This window comes from Elephantulus edwardii, unplaced genomic scaffold, assembly GCF_000299155.1.
Source record: "Elephantulus edwardii isolate Elephantulus edwardi_28Jun2011 unplaced genomic scaffold, EleEdw1.0 scaffold00032, whole genome shotgun sequence".
NCBI lineage: Eukaryota > Metazoa > Chordata > Mammalia > Macroscelidea > Macroscelididae > Elephantulus > Elephantulus edwardii.
Genome location: NW_006399782.1, coordinates 11,697 through 35,977, shown reverse-complemented (window position 1 = coordinate 35,977; position 24,281 = coordinate 11,697). Strand labels below are relative to the sequence as shown.

General features: G+C 45.1%; 1 protein-coding gene across 1 annotated transcript in view; it reads left to right on the top strand.

Moving 5' to 3' along the window:
• The window catches only part of XXYLT1 (xyloside xylosyltransferase 1), a gene marked incomplete at its 3' end in the record, with an annotated part of 70,377 nt that extends 46,480 nt beyond the window's left edge, over positions 1-23,897 (top strand). Inside the window, exons 2-3 of the mRNA XM_006884282.1 lie at positions 15,263-15,410; positions 23,830-23,897. Of these exons, the coding sequence (XP_006884344.1) occupies positions 15,263-15,410; positions 23,830-23,897 (216 nt within the window). The remainder of the gene's footprint in view (positions 1-15,262; positions 15,411-23,829) is intronic.
• Between the last annotated feature and the right edge of the window lie 384 nt (positions 23,898-24,281).

Below are 24,281 nucleotides of genomic sequence, written 5' to 3'. Positions count from 1 at the left end.
TGGGTCATACCAGATTTGTATGTTCACCTTTTTTTAGGAAATACCAAAATGCCTTCCAGAATGGTTGGAGCATTTTACAGTCATACCAGCAGTACATGAGAATTCCAGTCTCTCTGCGTCCTCTCCAAATGTTAATGCTTCTTGTTGTTGCTGGGCTAAGATGATGTCTTGTCATTTTGAACATTTCCTCATGTGTTTCCTGGTCATCCTGAAATCATCCTTGATAAAGAGTATTTTCATGTCTTTTGCTCATTTTGAAACTGGGTTATCAGTCATTTCTTGTGAAGCCACTGTGGTATTCTATAAAATTTAGTTATGAGTCCTTTGTCTGAAATATCATTACCAAATATGTTGTGAGTGATAGGATATTATCCATATGCATACAAGGAAGACCCATTATTATAACTATTATTCAAACATAAGTTTCTACATCTAGAGCCAATTATGCAAAGCCTATACTTGGACCAGGAGGCAGTTGTCAGAACAGATCAAGGAAACACTGCATGGTTCAAAAGTGGGAAAGGTTTATGCCAGGGATGTGTCCTATCTCCATACCTTTTCAATCTATATGCAGAACAGATTATCCAGGAGGCTGGGCTCTTTGAGGAGAAATGTGGCATCAAGATTGGAGGAAGACTCATCAACAATCTGTATTATGCAGATGACACAACCCTGCTTGCTGAAACTGAGGAGGACCTGAAGCACTTGCTGCAGAAGATCAAGGACTGCAGCCTCCAATATGGATTGAGGCTCAATATCAAGAAGACAAAGATTCTCACCACTGGGCCAATTGGCAGCATCATGATAGATGGTCAAGAGATTGAAATTGTTAACAATTTTAGTTTGCTTGCCTCCAATCTTGTTATCATCAGCCAGGAAATTAAGAGACAAATTGCATTGGGAAAGTCTACTGTCAGAGACCTATCCAAAGTACTGAAGAGCAGTGATCTCAGTCTGGAGAATAAGGTGCACCTGATCCAGGCCAGGCCAGGCCATTACTTGCTATGCGCCAGAAAGCTGGACAGTGACTAGAGATTATAGAAAGAGAACTGATGCCTTCGAGCTGTGGTGCTGGAGAAAAGTGTTGAATATATCATGAACTGCTAGGAGAACAAACAAATTCATCCTAGAGAATGTGAGACCAGGCTGCTCGTTGGAGGCAAGGATTCTGAAGCTTTATGTGACATACTTTGGACATGTTCCAAGATGGGATCAGTCCTTGGAGAGGGACATCATGCTTGGGAGGCTTAAGGGCCAGCACAAGAGAAAAAGACCCTTGCTGAGATGGATTGATTCAGTAACTGAGGTAATGGGGTAAGTGTGTCAGAGACAATAAGATTGGCACAGGATAGAACAGAGTTTAGGGCTCCTGTACATAGGGTCGCTATGAGTTGCAGGTGACTTGATGACACGTAACAAAAACATCTAGAGCCAAATAGTAAGAAATTGAATTTTTTTATCAAATCTTGCTATCCGAAATTGACCAAACATGGATTCAAGATGTTTTGATGATTGGTGACGAATGCAAAAGTTGGAAACAGTGAAGAAGGAATAGTATTTGGAAAATACGGGCTTGGGTTAGAAATGAAGCTGGGAATAGAATGATCAAATTTTGCATTTTTGATGATTTATTTATGGCAAATACTTTTTAAAAAAGTTTTATCATGGATCTGACTGGTACAGGAGGATATTGTCCCTCATTCTCCAGCAGAGCATCTGGTTGATTCAAACCACATACCTCTGGGATTGCAGTGCAGCTGCTTGCCACTAGGCCACCAGAGCTCCCTTGCAAATACTTTTTTTTTAAAGACACAATTGGTAACTACATGGACTTTACACGTACCCCTCCTGGTGACTGCCTAGGAATCAAATTGACTGCAACTGTGGAAGGAATCATTGGAGAAGCTCAATATCAGCAGTCAAAACTAGGCTAAGGGGGACTGTGGGTCAGACCATCAGTTACTCATGTACAAGTTCAAACTGAGGCTGAAGAAAATAAGTCCATGAGAACAAAGAAATGATCTTGAATCTATTCCATCTGAATTTTAAGATCATCTTAAGAATAGGTTTGAAGCTTTGAACACCAATGATGAACACCAGATGACTTATGGGATGATATCAAGGATATCATCCCATGGATATCATCCATGAAGAAAGCAAAAGTCATTACAAAGACAGAGGAGAAAGTAAAAACCAATATGAATGTTGGAAGAGACTAAAAATTGCACTAGAGTAATGAGAAGCCAAAACAAAGGGAAAACATGTTGAAGTAAAAGAGCTGAACAGAAGATTTCAAAGGACAACTCAAGAAGACAAAGCAGAGTATTATAATGGAATGTGCAGAGAGCTGGAATTGGTGAATAAAAAGGGAAGAACTTGCTCTGCATTTCTGAAAAAGAAATTTAAACCGCAAGTCACAATATTGAAAGATGCTATGGGAATACATTGACCAGAAAACATCAAAAGAAAGTGGATATACAGAGTCACTGTACCAAAAAAACCTGACACTGAAAAATTTCAGGAAGTTCCATATGAACAGAAGCCTATGGCAATGAAGGAGGAAGTGGAAGCTGCATTGAAGGCATCAGCCAAAAATAAGGTCACAGAAATTGATAGGATACCTATTGACTTGTTTCAGTTAACAGATGCAGCCCTGGGTTTGCTCACCAGTCTATGCCAAGAAATTTGGAAGACAGCTGTCAGACCAATGGATTGGAAGAGGTCCATATTTATTCTCATTCCCAAGAAAGGTGATGCAACAGAATGTGGAGACTATTGAACAATATCATTACCATTATATGCAAGCAAAGTACTGCTGAAGATCCTTAAAAAATGGCTGGAACAGTACTTAGGGAATTGCCTGAAGATCAAGCAGGATTTAGAAGAGGCAACAGGGCAACAGGGATATCGTTGTTGATACCAAATAGATCCTGGCTGAAAGTAAGGAAAGCCAGAATAATGCCTATTTGTGCCTTATTGACTATGCAAAGGCATTTGACTGTGTGGATCATGACAAATTATGGCTGGCATTGTAAAGAATGGGAATCCCAGAGCACTTAATTTTGTTCATATGAAAGCTATACCTAGATGAGGAGGCTGTTGTACAAACAGAACAAGGGAACACTACATGGTTTAAAATTAAGAAGGGATTGTGTCAGGGTTGTAGTCTCTCTATTCCTATTCAGTCTGTATGCTGGACAAATTATCAAGAAGCTGGACTCCATGAAGAGGATTGTGGCATCAGGATTGTAGGGAAACTCATCAATAATGTGAGTTATGCAGATGGCACAGTTTTACTTGCAGGTAGTGAGGAGCACTTGAAGCATTTGTACAAAGAATACAAATACAAATCAAAGAATACAGCCTTCAATATGGATTGGAAACAAAGACTCTTACCCCTGGACTGACAGACAGCATCAAGATAGATGGAGAAAAGATGGAAACTGTCAACAACTTAATCTTACTTGGATCCACAGTTAACATGTTTGGTACCAGAAGTCAGGAAATCAGGAGACATTGTACCGGGAAAGTCTGTGGTTAGGGACCTCTCCAAATTATTGAGGAGTAATGATGTCTCTTTGAGGACTAAGGTGCATATGATTCAGGCCGTGGTCTTTCTGGTCATTTGCTATGCATATGAGAACTGGGCATTGAATAAAGATGATGGAAGGTGAATTGACCTTTTGAGCTGTTGTAGTATTGCAGAAGGGCAGTGAACATCCCCTGGATGGCCAGAAGAACAAACAAATACGCATTGGAGATGGTGGAGCTAGAGTGCTCTTTGGAGGCAAAGATGATGAGGCTTTGCCTCACTTACTTCATTCATGTTGCTAGGAAGAGCTATTCCTTGGAGATGGACATGATGCTCAGAAAGTTAGAGGGTCAGCAAAGCAGAGAAGACCCTTGATCCAGTGGACTGATACAGTAACTGCCAATGGGGTCGTGTGTCAAAGTGTGAGGATGGCACAGTATAGAACAGGGTTCAGATCAGTTATTCATAGGATTGCTATGGGTCATTGTAACACCTAACAGCAACGATAACATGAGCTTTCTTTTCCAGACTATTGAAAAAGCAATTTTTTTTTTTAAAAAAAGCTGTTTGATGTACACAGGAATCTGATTTTCTGAAGGTCCCATGTGTCTATTTTATCCTCTCCTGGTTGTGCATTTTTGGCTATGCTTGCAAACTTATCCATGTCTGTTATTATGCTGTTGTGTATTATTGAATTGGAACCAACCTGCATTGAGCCTCTAATGGATTTTCACTGATTTCACATGCAAGCAAGATTCTACAGAATATTATCCAAAAACGACTGGAACAGCACATCAGCAGAGAACTGCCAGAAGTCCAGGCTGGGTTTAGAAGGTGTCGTGGTACTAGGGATATTGTAGCTAATGTTAGATGGATCTTATCTCAAAGCAGGGAATACCAGAGGAATGTCTATCTGTGTTTCATTGACTATGCAAAGGCATTTGACTGTGTGGATCATAACAAACTGTGGCTGACTCTGAGAAGAATGGGAATCCCAGAACACTTGATCGTGCTAATGAGAAACCTATACTTGGACCAGGAGGCAGTCGTCAGAACAGAGCAAGGGAACACTGCATGGTTCAAAATTGGGAAGGGTGTATGCCAGGGATGCATCCTATCTCCATACCTTTTCAACCTATATGCAGAACAGATCATCCGGGAGGCTGTTCTCTATGAGGAGAAATGTGGGGTCAAGATTGGTGGAAGATCTGTCACCAATCTGCGTTATGCAGACGACACAATCCTGCTTGCTGAAACTGAGGAGGACCTGAAGCTCTTGCTGCAGAGTGTCAAGGACTGCAGCCTCCAATATGGATTGAGGCTCAATGTCAAGAAGACAAAGATTCTCACCATTGGGCCAATTGGCAGCATCAGGATGGATGGTGAAGAGATTGAGATTATTCACAGCTTTAGTTTGCTTGGCTCCACAGTCAACACTCTTGGCACCAGTAGCTAGGAAATTCAAAGGCACATTGCCATGGGAAAGTCTGCTGTTAGGGACCTCTCCAAAGTACTGAAGAACAATGGTGTCTCTCTGGAGACTAAGGTGCGTCTGATACAGTCCATGGTCTTCGCAATCACTTGTTATGCATCAGAGAGTTGGACAATGACTAAGGAGGATAAAAGGAGAATTGATGCCTTTGAGCTGTGGTGCTGGAGAAGAGTATTGAGGGTACCATGGACTGCTAGGAAAACAAACAGATTCGTCCTGGAAAGGGTTAAGCCGGGTGGCTCCTTGGAGGCAAGGATTCTGAGGCTCCTCTAATATACTTTGGACATGTTGTAAGGAGGGACAGGTCCTTAGAGAGGGACGTCATGTTTGGGAGGGTGGAGGGACAGCGCAGGAGGGGAAGGCCCTCTATGAGGTGGATTGATTCAGCGACTGGGATAATTGGGATGGGAGTGTCTGAGACAGTGCGATTGGCACAGGACAGAGCAGAGTTTTCGGCTGTTGTACATAGGGTCACTATGAGTCGCAAGCGACTCGATGGCACATAACAACAACAAAGCACAACAACAATGGATTTTCAGAGGCAGTAAATCACATGGGAGGAGATTATCCTTCTTTCTGCTGGTGGATTTGAACTGTGAGCTTTTAGGATGACAGCACAGTTCATTACCACTGAACCACCTAGGTCATGAAGTTCAAATCCACCAGCTACTCCATGGAAAAAAAGATGAATAATCTCCTCTCATGAGATATTCTGCTCCTGAAAACCCACTGGAGAGTCAGAAATGGGTCAGTTCTGACTCGACGGTATAACAACAGCAACAGCAACAGCAACAACAACAGCAACAGCAACAACGTCTTAGAGAAGGTGCAGCCAGAATGCTCCTTGGAAGCAAAGATAATACAGCTTCATCTTGCATACTTTGGGCATGTTACTAGGAGAGGCTGCTTTTGGAGGGGGTCATCATTCTTGGCAATTGGAAGGGCGGCAAAAGAAAAGAAGCCCGTCCGTCAGTTGGATTGGCACAGGAACTGCAAAGGGACATGGTTGTGTCAGAGATTGTGGGGATGGCGTAGGACAGGACAGCGCTCAGATCTTTTGTTCATAGGGCTGCTATGAGTTTCTTGAATCAGTGGCACTTAACAGTAGCAATGCAGTTAAAGCCTATGTTCAAGGATCAACTGAATTTATTATTTGATATTTGATGGCTTTGTGACATTGAGTAAATCACCTATGTCCTAGATCTTGATTTCTTCACGTGAACTAGGGATAACATTATTTCTACTTTCTAAGGTTTTTAGGTATTTTGCAAAAGGTAACCCTTTGAAAGTGCTCCGCATAATGTCTTATGCATAGAAAGTACCTGTGTTACTGTGAGAGGAAAGAGAGGTTCAGAGAAATGAAGTGACCAATTCAAGATGGCACATCTAACGAGGGAGAAATGGATCCTCACGGTTCATATTTGTGCTGTATATTCCATATTCTTTGCCAATTTTAGGCTGAAGAAAAGGATGTTATTTCTAAATGTGATGCAGACATTCCTACTTAATGATTTCTACCTGCTCCCCCCATCATTATTACTCTTAGATTAGAATTTGCCAGAATACTGCAGCAACTGAAATTTTCTATACTCTCCGTTGAAGAGATTATTAATTAACAGAATTTCAGGGGTTGTGTTTAAGCTACTGAAAGATTTGGATTGCTTTTGAGAACATGATTTACTGAGCCTGAAGAGGTGGAGGAAGGAGCTGTGTAGCCCCAGGCGGTCTTCACCGAGGCAAGAGCTAGCGTGTGGGCTGCGTGCACCAGGGAGCAGACAGGGAACCCCTTTTCCTTTCAGCCAGAGCATCTCAGAGCCTGCAGGTCTGATGATCGCTGTCTAGTCATCTTACGACTGCTGATTACTGAATGCTTTGGCTTCTCAGTTTTATCAGTTTTCATATTGAGAAGGTATCCTGTCGGATGGCTTGATGAGACTCCCAACTGCTTTTTACTGATCTCCTACTACACGTTCTGTGAGACAGACACCATGACTCTCATTTTATAGTGGAGAGAACTGGATTTAGAGATGAAGTGCGCTCACCAGGGTTGCTAGGCAGCTGAGTAGTGGATTAGCATCTGCACCCCAATGCCTGTGTTTTCTACCATGTACCACTCTACCTGTTGAGTCTCTGGAGGCACTGACACCCCATCCCTGGAGTGATGGCAGCGGACTCTGGTGACCAGAGAGCTGTGGTGGTCCATGTGTGGTGGTGTGTGCATGGTGGTCCGTGCAAGGCAGTGCACGTGTGATGGTCCAGAGGTGGTGGTGTATGCATGGTGGTCTGTGCATGGAGGTGCATGCGTGGTGGTCCATGCATGGTGGTCCGCGTGTGGTGATCCATCGTTGGCGATATGTGGCAAGGTGTACGTGGTGGCCTGTGCATGGTGATCCGCGTGTGGTGATCCATAAGTGGGCATTTTCAGTGGTGGATGGCAGGCTTCCCTGCTGGGTCCACAAATTGCTGCAGATTCTTCCTCTCTGGTGCCCTGTCAGTCCCTCAAGGCAAGCTGGAGCCTGTATAGCATTTCTGCAGTAGATGAATTCTTTGGTAGGTGCCCTAAGAATGTTAGGTTGAGTTGGTTTCCCAGAGATTTGTACTTTCTCTCTTCCCTCCAGCAGCTCTTCTAGGACAGTCTGTGTTCTGAGGAAGGACTGTTGGCTGGTCCTTGTCCTCCAGCTGCCCAGTTGCACTGCTCTCTGTGGCTGGAGGCCCCACTGTTTGTTCTAGCAGCCTGAGTGTTTCTTGGAAACCTGTTGTGTCCCTAAGCTCAGGGCCATCCCTCGTTGCCTTTCTTCTTGGCTCCCAAAGCTTGGCCATGATCGGCTCCCAGTAGGAAATGCCAAGTTGATAAATGAATATTCTCTACCAGGTTGGGGTTGAGCTAGAGCTTGGCATGGCCTTTGGTCCCTGGAGAGTATTCAGAGGAGCAATGATCAAGCTCCTGAAAACTGTCCATGCCAGTGAGTTCAAGGCCAGCTGGCACAGATGCCCACTACTAGCTGGCACCTGGCTCGGCCATTGCTGACTATACCAGTCTCCTCGTGGTTTGAGATGTTGAGAATGTGCTATGCATGGTGGAGTGTGAGGCAAACTCCCTTCTCCTCCCCAAACTGCCCTTTCAATAAAATTGAATCTTTTCAAAGTCTCTTAAGTTACACAGCACTATCCGAGTTACGCACATATTTTATTTTGAAAACCAAAGTATGGTTTGTGGAATCCTTAGCCTGCAACAGCCTCAGCCACTTCTGTGTTTGGGTGCTTTTAGAAGTAACCACACACATAATGAATTAAAAAATGAAAGAGGCAAATAAATTTAACATCAGTTTAGTTTTTATTCTTGAAGTATCTGACTTCAGAATTGAGAGTGAAATATGATTATATATAAGCCTTCTAAAGATCACTAGTTGTTGAATAGCACTGAATATCCCCATGGACTGCCAAAAGAACAATATGCCTTGGAGAAGGTGCAGCCAGAGTGCTCGTTCCTTGGAGGCAAAGACGACAGCTTTGTCTCACATGCTTAGGGCATGTTTGTTGTTAGGACAGGCTGTTCCTTGGAGAGGGTCATTATGTTTGGAAAGGTGGAGGATTAGTGGAAAAGAGGAAGACCTCAACAAGATGGATTCACACAGTGACTTCAGCACTGGGCTCGCATGTGTCAGAGATGATGCAGACAGCACAGGATAGGACAAGGTCCAGATCTGTTGTTCATGCAGTCACTATGAATTGTATTTGACTCATTGGCACCTAACAACAATAAGAACAATGAAAGAGAAGGTAAATGATTACAGATAGATTATTATGCTCATGCTCACTTCATTGCTGGGGAGTTGGAACCTACCTCCAGGGTTTTCTGAGGTGGTAAATCACATGGAAGGAGATTACTCATCTTTCCCCTACAGAGCCACTCATGGATTCGAACAGCTGGAGTGGTGCCCCTTTGGTCTAGCAGTGCAGCTTCCTATCATATGTTGTTGTTGTTGTTGTTATGTGCCATCGAGTCACTTGCAACTCACAGCGACCCTATGTACAAGAGCCCTAAACCCTGCCCTATCCTGTACCAACCTCACTGTTTCTGATACACCTACTTCCATTACCCCAATCACTGAACCGATCCATCTCATCGAGGATCTTCTTCTCTTGTGCTTTCCCTCTACCCTTCTAAGCATGATGTCCCTCTCCAAGGACTGGTCCCTCCTTGCAATATGTCAAAATTATGTCAGACAAAGCTTCAGAATCTTGGCCTCTAAGGAGCAGCCTGGTTTCACCCTCTCCAGGACAAATGTGTATGTTCTTCTAGCAGTCCATGGTATATTCAACAACCTTCTTAAGCACCACAGCTCAAAGGCACCATTTCTCCTTCTCTCATCCCTAGTCACTGTCCATCTCTCTGACACATAGCTTGCAATTGGGAAGACTATGGTCTGGATCAGGCGCATCTTAGTCTCCAGCCTGACAGCATTGCTTTTCAGTACTCTGGACAGATCCCTGACAGCAGACTTTCCCAAAGCAATTCATCTTTTGATTTCCTGTCTGCTGGTAACAAGAGTGTTGATTGTGGAGCCAAGCAAATGAAAATTTTTAATAATCTCAACCTCTTCACTGTCTATCATGATTCTGCCAATTGACCCAGTGGTGAGAATCTTTGTTTTCTTGATGTTGAGCTTCAATCCATATTGAAGGCTGCAGTCTTTGACCTTCTGCAGCAAGCGCTTCAGGTCCTCCTCAGTTTCATCCAGCAGGGTTCTGTCATCTGCATAATGCAGGTTGTTGATGAATCTTCCTCCAGTCCTGATTCCATATTCCTCCTCGTAAAGCCCAGAGTCCTGGATTATCTGTTCTGCAAACAGCTTGAAAAGGTATAGGGTAATAAAATACCCCCCACAATTAATACATTAATATTATGAAATGGATTGGAGTAACATTTCCAGTCCTCCATGAGTTAGTGAAGGATTGCATCTAAAACATGGCACATGGATGGTCAAGATGATGTGACTCACCTGGACCCTGTGAGCCTTTAATGTTGGAGAAGCAAATGGGGAGCATCTCATTTCATAGTAAACTAAGAATGGATCAAATAGTACTTTATGATTATATTAAGTTGATAAAAATTATAAAACCATAAATATATTGTTGTTATGTATTGTCATAGCCGACCCGCCAGTGAGTTTTCAGAGGCTGTAAATCATGTGGGAGGAGACTGGCCATATTTTTCCTGCAGAGCAGCTGCTGAATTTGAGCCCCATGCCTTTGGGTTGATAGTGCAACTCCTTACTACTAAACCAGCAGAGGAACAGTTGCAAATAGCTTTTTTCACTACATTCCTATTAGTTGCTGTTAGATGTCTTTGTGTTGTTTGGTTTGCACTTGTAACATTCTTTTGTTGCTGTAAGAAAGAAACACTGTCGGATCCTGCCCCTCCTTACAGTCCTTGAAGTATAGGCAGCAGTCAGTTGTTACAGTCCTGGTATCAGTCCATCCAGTTAGAAGGCCTTTCACTGACTGCATCCCTGACTACATTTCCTGACTGATTTATTCAGTTGCACCAACTGTTGTTTCAGTTCCTCTCACCACTCGTTTTCCGTGAATACAGGGCCACCTCACATTCCTGATTTTCTTGGTTGTGGAACAACGCTCCCTTCAGCTTCTGCAGTGGAAGATTTGAAGGAGAGAGGGGAAAAGATGGAGAAATGGCATTGACTCTCCCCCTTTCTCACTTTCCTTCAGTCTCTAGCCTCTTCCCTCCACTCTGCCGGGCACCAGGCTCTGGGTGGGCTGAGGCCCCCAGGGTGTGCCAGGCTTTGACCTGACCCTTGAGCACCAGGTTCTACAAACCTGTCTTTGATGACAGTGGCCTGGAAGTTTTGATTCACCCTTGAAGTTTCTATGCTTTGCTTTTTTTTTACATAAAGTATGTTCTAAGAAATGTATTAAAGTTTCTTTAAGTAAATTGATTACATGAAATATTAATTTGAGTGGCCTTCCCCACACAGCATTTGGAACAGTATACTTAGAACAGTGTGTCCTCACGAATCTAGCAATGCGGGCGGGATGTAATTGTCTCCTGCGAAGCTTCGAGTGAGATGTGGTGAGGGAATAAGCTCCTTGTTGCTTTCCTGTTGCCTTCTCCAAACCCAGATGTGGTTGGCCCTGGTGTATGTGTGTGTGTGTGTGTGTGTACTGGGTAATATGCATTCTTTTCTTTAGTGAATACAGAGACTTCCACTTCTGTGAGAATCCTGCCTGCCTGCTTCTAACTTCTTGTCAAATTTTGGCTTCTGGTGGAGGTTTGGTGGTGTAATGAGGCTCTGAGGGAAAAGCTGGCCTTTGAGTGAAGACTGGTCTGTGAGAAGAGGGGAGTTGGGGGCCTAGGGGAGGGAAGGCAGCAGGATGCTAATGGGGATGACTGGAGCGTGGCCTCCACACTTTCTGTGCTAGGTCCCAGACAACCCCTACAGCAGTCCTACACAGTCAATGTAATCCTTCCTGTACATTTGAGAAAACAGAGACTCAGAGAAGTTTAGTAACGTGTCCAGAATGCAGTCTACTTAGTTTAGCAAGCATAGAGGGATGGCTTGCCATGTAGCTGGGTGCTGGGCACAGGGCCCACGGCAGCCCAAGCCTCTGGCCTCAGGGAGCTCTCAGTCAGCGACTAGGATTAAATGGCTTGTTGAATGAATCGTTCAGGGTAGACAGGGTGTCTGTGTGGTAAAGGGTCTGAGGAGGCTGTGGGGGATGCCCACTGGAAGGAGGTCCAAGCAAATTTGGAAGACTGGATGGTCATTTGTCAGGAAGACCAGGCCGGGAAAGGCAGATAGAGATGGAAGGAGTCCCAAAGAGTAGGAAGAACAGCTCACATATCCAAGGGCATGAAGCTCCAGGGTGGGGCTGACCAAGAGGGTGAAGTCCTGCTAAAGCACCAGAGCACCAGAGCACCAGAGCAGGGGACAGCAGGAGAGGTGGCCAGAGCCCCGAGGGGATGGTCTCTAAGCCCTGCTAGCGAGTGTGGGCTCTAACCAAGGGCACTTTGGGGCCACTGGAGGTTGTGAAGCCAGGGAAAGAAAGAGAAGAAGGTGTGTATTTGAAAGAAGACTGTCCACAGTCCACAAGAGGTGCTGATGTGCTGTGGACACGAGGCAAAAGATAAGGCCCAGCCAGGGCAGGCAATAAACGTGCAGCCAGCATGTTGTAGGTCTCACAAAGGCAGGGCCGGGGTGTGCAGAGTGAAAGATGTGTAGGAGGGAGAGACGTACTCCATTGTTTGTGTTGTGAAATAACAGAGACTGGTCTGAATTCCTCATCTTAGACTGAGAAGGTACACACACAAAAAAAAAAAAAAAAAAAGAATAAAGCAGTCAACACAAAAAATGGGGAAAGGATAAGGAAAGCAGTATGTTATTGGGTGCCTTCAAGTCGACTGCGACATATGGTGACCTTGTGAACAGCAGAGCTGCACTTTGCTCTATCTGGCTCCATCCTGTGGTAGTCACTGTGTCCATGCGTCTCACTGAGGGTCTTCCTCTCTTTTGTTGACCTTCTACCTTTTCCAGCATGATGTCTCACTCAAAGGACTAGCTCATCCTGAAAATATGTCCAAAGTAGGCAAGACAAAGTTTCACCATCCTTGCCTCCAAGGGGGGCTCTCATTGCACCTCCTTCAGGAAGGATTTGTTTGTTCTTTTGGCAGTCTGTGATATAGTCAATTCTCTTTGCCAACACCACAATGCCAAGGTGTAGATTTTGCCCAACCTTCAGTTGCATAGGAAGCAATTGAAAAGACCATGGTTTGGATCAGGCTCACCTTAGTCTTTAAAGTGACATCCTTGCTCTTTAGAACTTTAGAGAAGTCCTTGAGAGCAGATTTCCCCAACACAGCATGTCTTTTGATTTCTTCTTTTAAAATTCTATCTTTTTTAAAAGATACATTGTGTTTCATACAACCATTCATATACATGGTCTTTTATAGAATTAATTATTATTGACCAATGCCTATTATAGGAGGCCTATTGGTAAGAAGCCCTGCTGCAGTCTCAAAGGCATGCAGCTAGAATCCACCAGCGGCTCTGTGGGAAAAGGATGAGCAATCTCCTCTCATGTAATCAGCAGCCTCTGAAAACTCGTTGCCACATTCTTCCTCATATAGTCCAGTTTCATGAATGATTTTCCCAGCATACAGATTAAATAGGTAAAGAGAAAGAATACAACCCCAACACACACCTTTGCTAATTTTAAGCCATACACTGTTCCCTTGTTCCTCTTGTAAGCCTGCTTCTTGGTGGATGTCATTTTCACATAAACACAATTAACTGTTCTGGAATTTCCATTCTTCACAATACTAGCCTAATTTGTTGTCTTGTACACAGTAAAATGCCTTGATATAATCAATAAAACAAATTAACATCTTTCTGGTATTCTCTGCTTTCAGCCAAGATCTACCTGAAATCAGTAATGATCCCTGTGCCATGGCCGTTGTTCTGAATCCAGCTTGAATTTTTGGCATTTCCCTTTCAAAGTAGTACTCCAGCCATTTTGAAATAATCTTCAGCAAGATTTTGGTTCTGTATGATATTAATTGTACATAGGGTTTTTGGAGGCCTGCCATTTCAGAAGTGGATGACCAGTCTTTCTTCCTAGTCTGTCTTGAAGGAAATAGCAAGAAAATAAGGCTCCAGGAATAGATGGTATACCAATTGACATATTTCAGCTAACAGATGCTGCCCTGGATATGCTCACCAAGTTGTGCCAAGAAATCTGGAGAACAACCACGTGGCCAACTGACTGGAAGAGATCTATATTTGTTCCCATTCCAAAGAATTGTGACCCAACAAAGTGGGGAAACTACAGAACAATATAATTTATTTCACACGCAAACAAGATTCTACTGAAGATTATCCAAAAACGACTGGAACAGCACATCAACAGAGAACTGCCAGAAGTCCAGGCTGGGTTTGGAAGGGGTCGTGGTACTAGGGATATTGTAGCTGATGTTAGATGGATCTTAGCTGAAAGCAGGAAATACCAGAGGAATGTCTGTCTGTGTTTCATTGACTATGCAAAGGCATTTGACTGTGTGGATCGTAACAAACTGTGGCTGACTTTGAGAAGAATGGGAATCCCAGAACATTTGATCGTGCTAATGAGAAACCTATACTTGGACCAAGAGGCAGTCTTCAGAACAGAGAAAGGGAACACAACATGGTTCAAAACTGAGAAGGACATACGCCAGGTATGTATCCTTTCTCCATACCTTTTCAACCTGTATGCAGAACAGATTATCTGGGAGGCTGGGCTCTATGAAGAGAAGTGTGGGGTCAAGACTGGTGGAAAATCTATCAACAGTCTGCGTTATGCAGATGACACAAACCTGCTTGCTGAAACTGAGGAGGACCTGAAGTGCTTGCTGCAGAGGGTCAAGGACTGCAGCCTCCAATATGGATTGAGACTCAATGCCAAGAAGACAAAGATTCTCACCATTGGGCCAATTGGCAGCATCAGGATGGATGGTGAAGACATTGAGATTGTTCACAGCTTCAGTTTGCTTGGCTCCACGGTCAACACTCTTGGCACCAGTAGCCAGGAAATTCAAAAGTGCATTGCCATGGGAAAGTCTGCTGTTAGGGACCTCTCCAAAGTACTGAAGAGCAGTGGTGTCTCTCTGGAGACTAAGGTGCATCTGATATAGGCCATTGTCTTTGCAATCACTTGTTATGCATCAGAGAGTTGGACAATGACTAGGGAGGATAGAAGAAGAATTGATGCCTTGGAGCTGTGGTGCTGGAGAAGAGTATTGAGGGTACCATGGACGGCTAAGAAAACAAACAGCTTCATCCTGGAGAGGGTTAAACCGGGCTGCTCCTTGGAGGCAAGGATTCTGAGGCTGCGTCTAACATACTTTGGACATGTTGTGAGGAGAGACCGGTCCTTGGAGAGGGACATCATGCTTGGTAGGGTGGAGGGACAGCGCAGAAGGGGAAGGCCTTCTATGAGGTGGATTGATTCAGTGACTGGGGTAATTGGGATGGGTGTATCGGAGACAGTGTGATTGGCACAGGACAGATCAGAGTTTAGGGCTGTTGTACCTAGGGTCGCTATGAGTCATGACGGCACATAACAACAACAACAACAACATGATATTAATTTTGTTATCCAATAATTCCCATATTCAGTTTTATCACCTTTTTGAGGGGAACAGAAATGAATAAGGATCTCACTTTGTCTCTCTCCACCTTCTGCAGGTCATCTTCCATGATGTCACCGTGCTCACCGACAAGCTCTTCCCCATTGTGTCGGCCATGCAGAAGCACTTCAGTGCTGGCTCTGGGACCTACTACAGCGACTCCATCTTCTTCCTCTCGGTGGCCATGCATCAGATCATGCCCAAAGGTAACCCAGCGTTTGACTTCTGTGTTCCTTTTCCTGGTTCCAGCACTGCCGTGGTCCTGCCTCTGAGAGAGGAGTTTCAGAGAAACAGGTGGAGAGATACTGCAAAGCCCTTTGCAAAACAGAACTTCTGGCTCCAAGAGTTAAGGGAAGGGCCTGGGGGCCCATTCACAAGGCCTTGGTGCACATTGTGTGGTGTGTGTTCTGGGCTCAAGGGATCTGGCTCAGTCTTGACTCAACCCCTAGTACATGTGTGAAATGGATGGTTGGAGCCCTGATCATCCACATCCTATTCTATCTAGCCTGAATCAGAGCCTGTGCTTACCAGACTTTAAAATAGTAAGTTCTCTCAACTGGACCGATTGGCAGCATCAGGATGGATGGTGAAGAGATTGAGATTGTTCACAGCTTTAGTTTGCTTGGCTCCATGGTCAACACTCTTGACACCAGTAGCCAGGAAATTAAAAGACATATTGCAATGGGAAAGTCTGCTGTTAGGGACATCTCCAAAGTACTGAAGAGCAGTGGTGTCTCTCTGGAGACTAAGGTGTGTCTGATACAGGTCGTGGTCTTTGCAATCACTTGTTATGCATCAGAGAGTTGGACAATGACCAAGGAGGATAGAAGGAGAATTGATGGCTTTGAGCTGTGGTGCTGAAGAAGAGTATTGAGGGTCCCACGGACTGCTGAGAAAACAGGTTCATCCTGGAGAGGGTTAAACCAGGCAGCTCCTTGGAGGCAAGGATTCTGAGGCTCCATCTAACATACTTTGGACATGTTGTAAGGAGGGACAGGTCCTTGGAGAAGCACATCATGCTTGGGAGGGTGGAGGAACAGCGCAGGAGGGGAGGACACTCTGTGAGGTGGATTGATTCAGTGACTGGGGTAATCGGGATGGGAACGTCAGATACAGTGTGATTGGCACAGGACAGGGCAGAGTTTAGGGCTGTTGTACATAGGGTCGCTATGAGTTGCTTGGACGACACCTAACAACAACAACAACAAAAACAACAGCAGTATATGTGTAAATGGATGGTACAGTGATTGTTGGCTGTCCCAACCCCCTAGCCACTGTGCTGGAGGAGGATTAGTAGTCTGCATTGATAAGTATTTACGGCTTTGGAACTCTTACAAGGCAGTGCCATTCTAGTTTATAGAATCATTATTAGTTGGAATTGATTCAACCACAGTGGGTTTATGTTTGGGTTTCTTTAAGGACTTGTTTTTGGAAGTGCTGTACCATTCATGTTATGCTCAGGAGGGCGCTCTGGTGGCCTTGTGATAAGAAGCTGTGCTGCAGTCGCAAAGGCTTGTGGTTCAAATCTACCAGCTGCTCTGTAGGAGAAGGATGGACCGTCTCTTCCTTGCAGTTTACTGCCTTGGAAAACCTGCTGGAGGGTTGGCTGTGAGTTGATTCTGACTCAGTGGTACACAACAACACCACCACCACCACCACAGCATACCATTAAAAGGATTGCCTGTGTTTCTGTACCTACAAGAAAGAAGAGATGTAACTGTGTAGCCTGTGGTCAGTTCAGCTTCCACGAGAGTGCTGGGGATAGACAGGTCTGGTAATCTTGGGACTCTGTGGGGGTCTCATTCAAAATGATACCATGCTTCTTTTCTGAATGGTTGTTGATTGGTTTGGAGCTCTGAATATTGCCCACTTTCAGGGCCACAGTGAACCTTGACCTGAGCCCTCTGAGGACAAGTGGGGAGTCTGGGGCTCTGAAGTGTGGCCACCTGAGCTGCTGTGGCTGTTTGTGTTTCTAGCAGTCCCCAGACCAGGCAGCACCTGATGGCCCAGATGGCCCAGGAGACACCCAGACCATTTGGGTAAGGGCTTCTGCTTGTGCTCAGCAGACCCGAAGGAACAGAGCGCCCCCCCCCCCCCCCGTTTGAAGGGACATGGTAAACTTGGAGTTAAAGGTTGTCTCTCCTTTCCAGCACTGAGCTGGTTATCTGCCACGGGGGTGGGGGTGGGGTCACATTCATTCATTTTGTCTAAGATGTTTCTGCAAGGCAAGTCCCACCCTGGAGGCCTCTGACAGTTCTGCTAGTTGTAATGCAAGGGTTCTGGTGTGTGTTGAGTTGGGGTCTGAAGGACACAGGAGATGAACCCACCAAATGGGTAGTTGGAGGAAAACTAGCCTTTATGGTTCTTTCTAGTAAGTCAGGCACAGCTCTGATCCCTTTTCCGGTGTTCCTTTCTGCCCTGTGAGGTTGCAGATGAGACCTGACTGAGGAGGTTGTGACCTGCCGAGGGTGTATACAGCCATTTAAGTGGCTGAGCTGGGATTTGAACACAGGTCTGTCTGGCTTGTAGGCCTGCTTCTCCAAGTAAAGATTACTTATGTCATCTTCATGTGGCCTTTATGTGACTTTTCTGGGTAGGCAGGCCCAGTGCAGGTTCTGTGGGTAATTCGAGCGTCTGATGTTGTGGTTCCTGCTCTGCTAAATTTTAAGGGGAGACAGATGTGGATGATGATCTTAGCTCTGCCACCAAGTGCTTGTACAGTCTGCCTTGAATTCAGCTTTCCAGCCACCACTCCAGTGAGTGGCTTGAGCTTACATTCTGAGGAGCCCCAGCTTGCAGGAGTCTCCCGAGGGACTCTGGGGAGTTGGAATGAGAGAATTCTCTCAGCTTACCTCTCTATCCAGCTCTTACCAGTCCATCTTGATCTACTTATATATTTGGTTTCACAGAAGGATTCTATTTGGTTCAGTGGCTAAACAAATTTCAAACAACTTCATTAGATGGGCTGTAATGAAAAAGTCCCTGATTGGTCCAAATAGTTAAAAGGTTCATGTAGCTGCTAACCAAAAGGTTGGCAGTTCAAGTCCACCCCGTAGTGCCTCTGAAGAAAAATATTAGTGACCTTTATTTTTTCCCTTGGAAATCATTAGTTTGAAAACCCTGCTGAGTACAGTTCTAATCAGATCCAGGGGAGGCTGCCAGGAGTTGAGGGTGAGTCCACGGCGTCTGGTTTTCAGGGCCTGACTGATCCTGTTGGTCTTCATCCATGGGGTCTGGCCCTCTGGACAGTCCCTGACTGGCAGTGTGGTTGCTCGGGGTGGCGATGTGCAGAGAGAACAGGCCTTGGTCAGCTGTGTACTGCCCATGCAGTGGGTGCATTAGGCAGTACCTGGACCCATGAGGGGGCTGTCTCGGGAGGTTGGGAAGGACTTGTTTCAGATGTGCCTGGGGCAGACCCAAACACTAAGGCTTTCCTTGGCCTCCCTGGGCAGATGGTAATGTGCTTCACAGATGCCCAAGGTCTACCTCCTAAGACGGCGGTTATTACTAGTCCCTAAAATGTGATAGTCATAAAATCAAATGAACAGTCCTCGAGTTTCCAGTCCAATCTGAGACACGATCTGTCGAAAAGTCTGGCTACCACCCAGCACTTGGCAGCATTGCAGGCTCCTACTGGGCAGATAGTTTGGAATTCCTGCGATGTTCAGGAGGACACTTTGTTTTCAGGCATCATTACTGCTGTCTTGAGTTTGTTATGGTCTTCTACTGCTGCTTCTAAAATTTTTTTTTAACATTGTAGAATTTACTGCTGCTTTGTGCTTGTGTTGATGGCTTTGTTCTCCTGTAATCGCTGTATTCTGCCATGTCTGGCATTTTGTTTCTGTTTTAGAGCTCCTTTTCCTTCTAGAAAGTGAGCTTGGGCCCTGGTGTGGATGATGGACCCTGAGGGCTGATCTAGGAAGCTCAGCTCCTGGGTTCTCCCCTAGAGAGTGCGGCCTGAAGTTTGCCCCAGAAATTACAGGTTCTTAGCTGCATCTAAATGTCTCCTTCATTGAACCTTCTGCAGCAGAAAGGTCACTCTTTCCCCGCTAAATTACTTTTAAAATATGTTGACTCCCTCCCCCCACTTTTTTGAAAGTACCATTCACAGAAGAATATCTGGGAAATACATTGAAATAGAAAAAGGAAAGAGAATGATATTCCTTTATTACTCTATAAGTAGTAGCACTTTAATTCTTCAGTTCTCTTCTGTTCTTTGTCCAACACATGGTTACAAAAGCAGACTGCATCCTCACAGAAACACATTGCTGTGTCTTTAGTTACAGGACTGATGGGTTCAAACTGCTGACCATTTGATTGGCAGCTGCGTACATAACCACTGGGCTTGACTCTCGGCCTCATACAGTCTGAAGATTCTTGGAATGCTTCATCAACCTAGGTGCTTCTTAAAGGCAACGATGGTGAAACTTTGTCTCACATACTTGGGGCACAGTCCAGAAGGGCCAATCCGTGGGGGGGAAAACAAATGCATCATGATGGTCAAAGAAAGAGAGGAGTATCCTCAGCCATGTGGATTGACACGGTGGCCGTAACAGTGGCCTCGAGCATGTTAGAGACCGTGGTGATGGAGCAGAATCGAGCAAGGTTCAGATCTGTCATCTGGAGGATCACTGTGAGTCGTAGTTGACTTGACAGCACCCAACACAAAGGTTAGTAGAAGAAACATTGTTCACTGTATCAGGTCCCTGTTCTTGGCTGTCTAAACTCATTCTCTTGCTTTGTTACTCTGATTACTGTGGTGAATACCCATATGCACAAAGACCATGTTCTTGACTTAGGTTTGTTTCCTTAGGATAGCTCCCTACTGGTGGAATTGCTTTCAAAGCTGGGAGCAGGGTGCCTACACTCCCAATGTGTGTCAGCTTGCTTCCAGACAGTGTTTTAAGCACCTTGGTTTCTCACCTCTCATATGGCCCTCCGGCAGCCATATATGAAAGGTTCAAGGCTGTCAGCAGGTGCCTGTTGTCCACTTTTCCCCGCATGCCCGGCCAGGACAGGGGAGGAAGGCATGGTGCTGAGAGGCTCGGCCGCTGCTCTGGACCGGCCTGGCCTCTCACCGGTTTCTGATCCCTCAGCCACGCTCATCCTGAGGTCCAGGCCTAACTTCTTGCTTTCTTACATCAGCACATCCCCATGAGGCTTATGTAACCTGTCCCCTGCTTTCTCCCCAGCCCCTCCCTGTAGCCCTGCACAGCAGGACGGGTGGGGTGGGGGCTCTTTCCCTGAGAACAGCACCGCTCAGTCCAGGGGTGCAGAGCAGTGTCTGGGCAGGAGTGGCGGGCCCCTGCCGGGCAGAGCATGCTGCCTTTGGTTTTGGTCGGAGCCTGTTTTTCTTTCTGTTACGTGTTTGCAGAGTCACATGAGGCCAGTGTTGCTCACACTTGCCTGGCTGTGTACCCTTCCACACACATGCAGCCTCTGTCTCTTCTCACTCACACCCACAGGCCTTTTATCTCCTCCTGTCGAAGGTGTTAGGTTTGTCGCCATTGGAAGCTTCTTATGCAATGGAAAAGAAAACATTTTTGGCCAAGTGGAGCCGGAGGGAGTGGACAGTGGCTCCCAGGGACTACCAGCTCTCCTCTTCTGTGTTACACAGCTCCAGGGGTGTGAAAACTGCCCTACCAGAGGCTGAGCTGTGATGAGCGGGTCAGTGACTGAGGTGGCCTTCCCCCTGGGAAGCTGGGGAAGTGCTTTAGGTGGGCCAGCTTCCCTTCAGTCACATGCTGGAGGTCTTCTGAGTTACGGTCAACCCTTTATCACTAGACAGCCTTTACCAAGGATCTGGTGTTTGGCATGGTGCTGGCTACTCTGGGGCTAAGGGATGCTGTACCAGGTTGGTGTTCTCATCAACCTATGTCAGTGGGGCACCTGGGACAATAATAAGACACAGTCCATATATCCTGCCGTTAGGGAACAAAATTGTAAAGGCCGCAAGTGCGAGCCTCCCAGGACTAAGAGTATCAGAAGAGGATGGGCCACGGGCATTTGGCAGAGAGGAGGGGATACTTGTGAGCTGTGCTTTGGATGGTGGATAAAATGTCATTGTTTAGAAACAAGAAAATTGAGGAAAATTGTGGCATGTGTTCAGAAAACAGCATACTCTCTGTTTTCATGCACCAGATGGAGAGGAGAAAGGGAGATGGGTGAGGGGGGCATGTGCTGTGGAGACTGGGAGGCAGGTTGTCACTACGTTCAGTTGAATGGAAGGAAACAGAAAACCTTTGCAGATGTTTTTGATGGAGGGACCCAGGCTTTAGGAAGGCTGCTGTTACTGCGAAGTCGGGTAGGTGGCAAGGAAAGACGTCAACTCAGATACTTTTACTGAGTAGCAGCTGAGCTTGACATTCTGGCTAGGCTGTGAGGGACACAGAGGTGGACTCACTGGCTTCAGGAAGTATATATGTGAATATATGGAGTTTTGGTAACTTAGTGGTAAAGAGTTGTGCTGCCACCCAAAGACAGGTGGTTTGAATCCACCAGCTGCTCCACAGGAGAAAGATGTGTAATCTCTTGTGCAATTTACTGCCTTTGAAAACCATTTGGAGGTTCAGCTATGAGTCAATTCCTACTTGATGGCAATGATTTAGATGTATATGTATATATACATACACACATACACATACACTCCTATATGTGTATATGGATAAAGCTGTATGTATGTATGTATATGTTGTAAATACATACATACATACATATGTTGTTGTTGATTGCCATCAAGTAGAGTACGACTCATAGTGACTCTATGAACAAAAGACCTAATGCCTTTCCATAACTATCGTCATTTCTCCAAGTTTCATAGAGTTTGCATAGGCATCTGGTTTAGGAAGTGGATGCCACTTCTGCTTCCAAACCTGTTTTACAACTGGGAGTTCCACCAAACACTGTCCACACTGGGAGATCATTATGGTATTTGATACCCCAATGGCACAAAGTTCAGCATCAGAGCAAACCCAATTTACCTCAGTATAGAAAATTGGCAAAGAGTGATGTACAAAGTAGAAGAATGTTCATTCCAAATATAACAACACTAGTCTCACTTAGCAGTGGTTAAGTGTCATCAAGTCGAATACAACTCATAGCAACCCTATGAACAAAAGACCTGAACTCTGTTCTCTAATTCACATCATTTCTGTATGATTATAGAGTTTATAGAGTAATAGTACGCATACATATATGTGTTTTGGTAACTGCAGCCAAGAAATCGAAAGACGTATTACAGTGGAAAAATCAGTTGTTAAGGATTTCTCCAAGGTATTAAGGAGCAATGATTTAAGTATTAAGACTAAGGTGTACTTGATTCAAGCCATGATGTTCTCAATGCTTGCTATGCATCTGAAAGTTGGACAGTGAAAAAAAGAATTGATTCCTTTGAGTTATGTTGTTGGAGAAGAGGACTGAGTATTCCAGGGCTTCCAAAAGAACAGACAAATAGATTTTGGAGACAGTACAGTTAGGGAGGAAAGAATGATGAAACTTCATCTCACATACTTTGGGCATTGTTGTTAAGAAGGGCCAGTCCTTGGAAAAGTCATCATCACCACAGTGATTATAACAATGGGCATGTGTATATCAGAGATGAAGAGGATGGTACAGGACAGGACAAGACACAGGTCTGTTGTTAATAGCCTCTCTGTGAGTTGTAATTGACCCGACAGTAACTAACAACAGCAACAACAACATATTTATATATTTGTATGTGTATATTATGTACTTACTTGACGGCACATGACAACAGCAGCAATGTGGTGGCAGTGTTCTAGCTGTTGTGTCAGAACTGACTCATAGCTGACCTCATAGTGGCTTTTCAAAGGCTGTAAATCACGCGAGAGATTTCCCGTCTTTCTCCTGTGGAGTTTCTGCTCACTAATACTGTCATAGTGACCTCACAGGACAGAGTAGAACCGCCCTCGAGGGCCGTCAAGGTTTTCAGTCTTTTACTGAAGCAGACTGCTGTAGCTTTCTCCCATGAGGCAGTGGGTTTACGTTGCTGACGTTTGGTTAGCAGCTAAGAACTTTACTGTGCCAGCAAGTTGCTCTTCCCTCCCTCCTTTCTCTAGGTGAGCACACGTGTACACTCACGGCCCCTGTACACACTGCGTCAATGCATGTGTATGGTATGTGTGTGCATGTACACGTGCACCAAGCATGCGGCATACAGAAGGGCACCTGGTGAGACCTGACTTTCCTTCCGAGCCCAGAGGCCGCTGGGTTCTTTACACTGGCTCTGACAGTATCAGTTACGAACCTGCAGCTTTGAGACACGGTGGTTTTAGAACAAAAATTAGAGAGGCTATGAGAGTAGGCAGAGCTGATAGTCTTCCACTTCATGCTGCATTTGGGAGTGAAAAAGTTCTACCTAGTAAACTTTTGGCTTTATAAGAGTTCTGTGGTTCCTGCCATGTAACCACATGCCTGCTGGTTCATTGCATTTTAATGTAAAATAGCCCCAGAGCATCTGATTGCTTCCCTCTGGACACTAAACTGAGATGGGTGTCCTAAGGGAATGGAGTGAATATGTTTGGTGAATAAATGAATAAGGTTGAGGGAAAATTGAGAGGAAGGAGGAAAAAACTTTATGTAACTTGATGTTCTTTTTGGAGACAGGCCTGTGTTCCCAAAGCTCTGAAGTCGAAGAGAATGGAGGCCGAATGTCTGACTCAGACCTCGCCGAGGTAGGAACCTTGGTAAAGTCCAGAGAACACTTGTTTTCCTCCTGTAATATGGCTTGTGCCGTGCACATGACACCGGTTGGCTTGCTGAAAGGGCAGAGGATTCAAAGCACTGATGGATGAAGCCTCAATAATTGAAGCCTTCAGTATGGATTACATCTCAAGAGAAACAAAAATCCTCACAGCCGTACAATAAACAGCACCACAGTAAACAGAGGGATGCCTGAGATTGTCAAGGATTTCGTTTTACTTGGGTCCACAATCAAGACCTATGGACACAACAAGAAATCAGATGGTTTTGTGTTGGGCACATCTGTTGTCAAGGACTTCTTTAAAGTACTGAAGAGTAAGGACACCAGTTTACAAAGACCAAGATATGCTGACCAA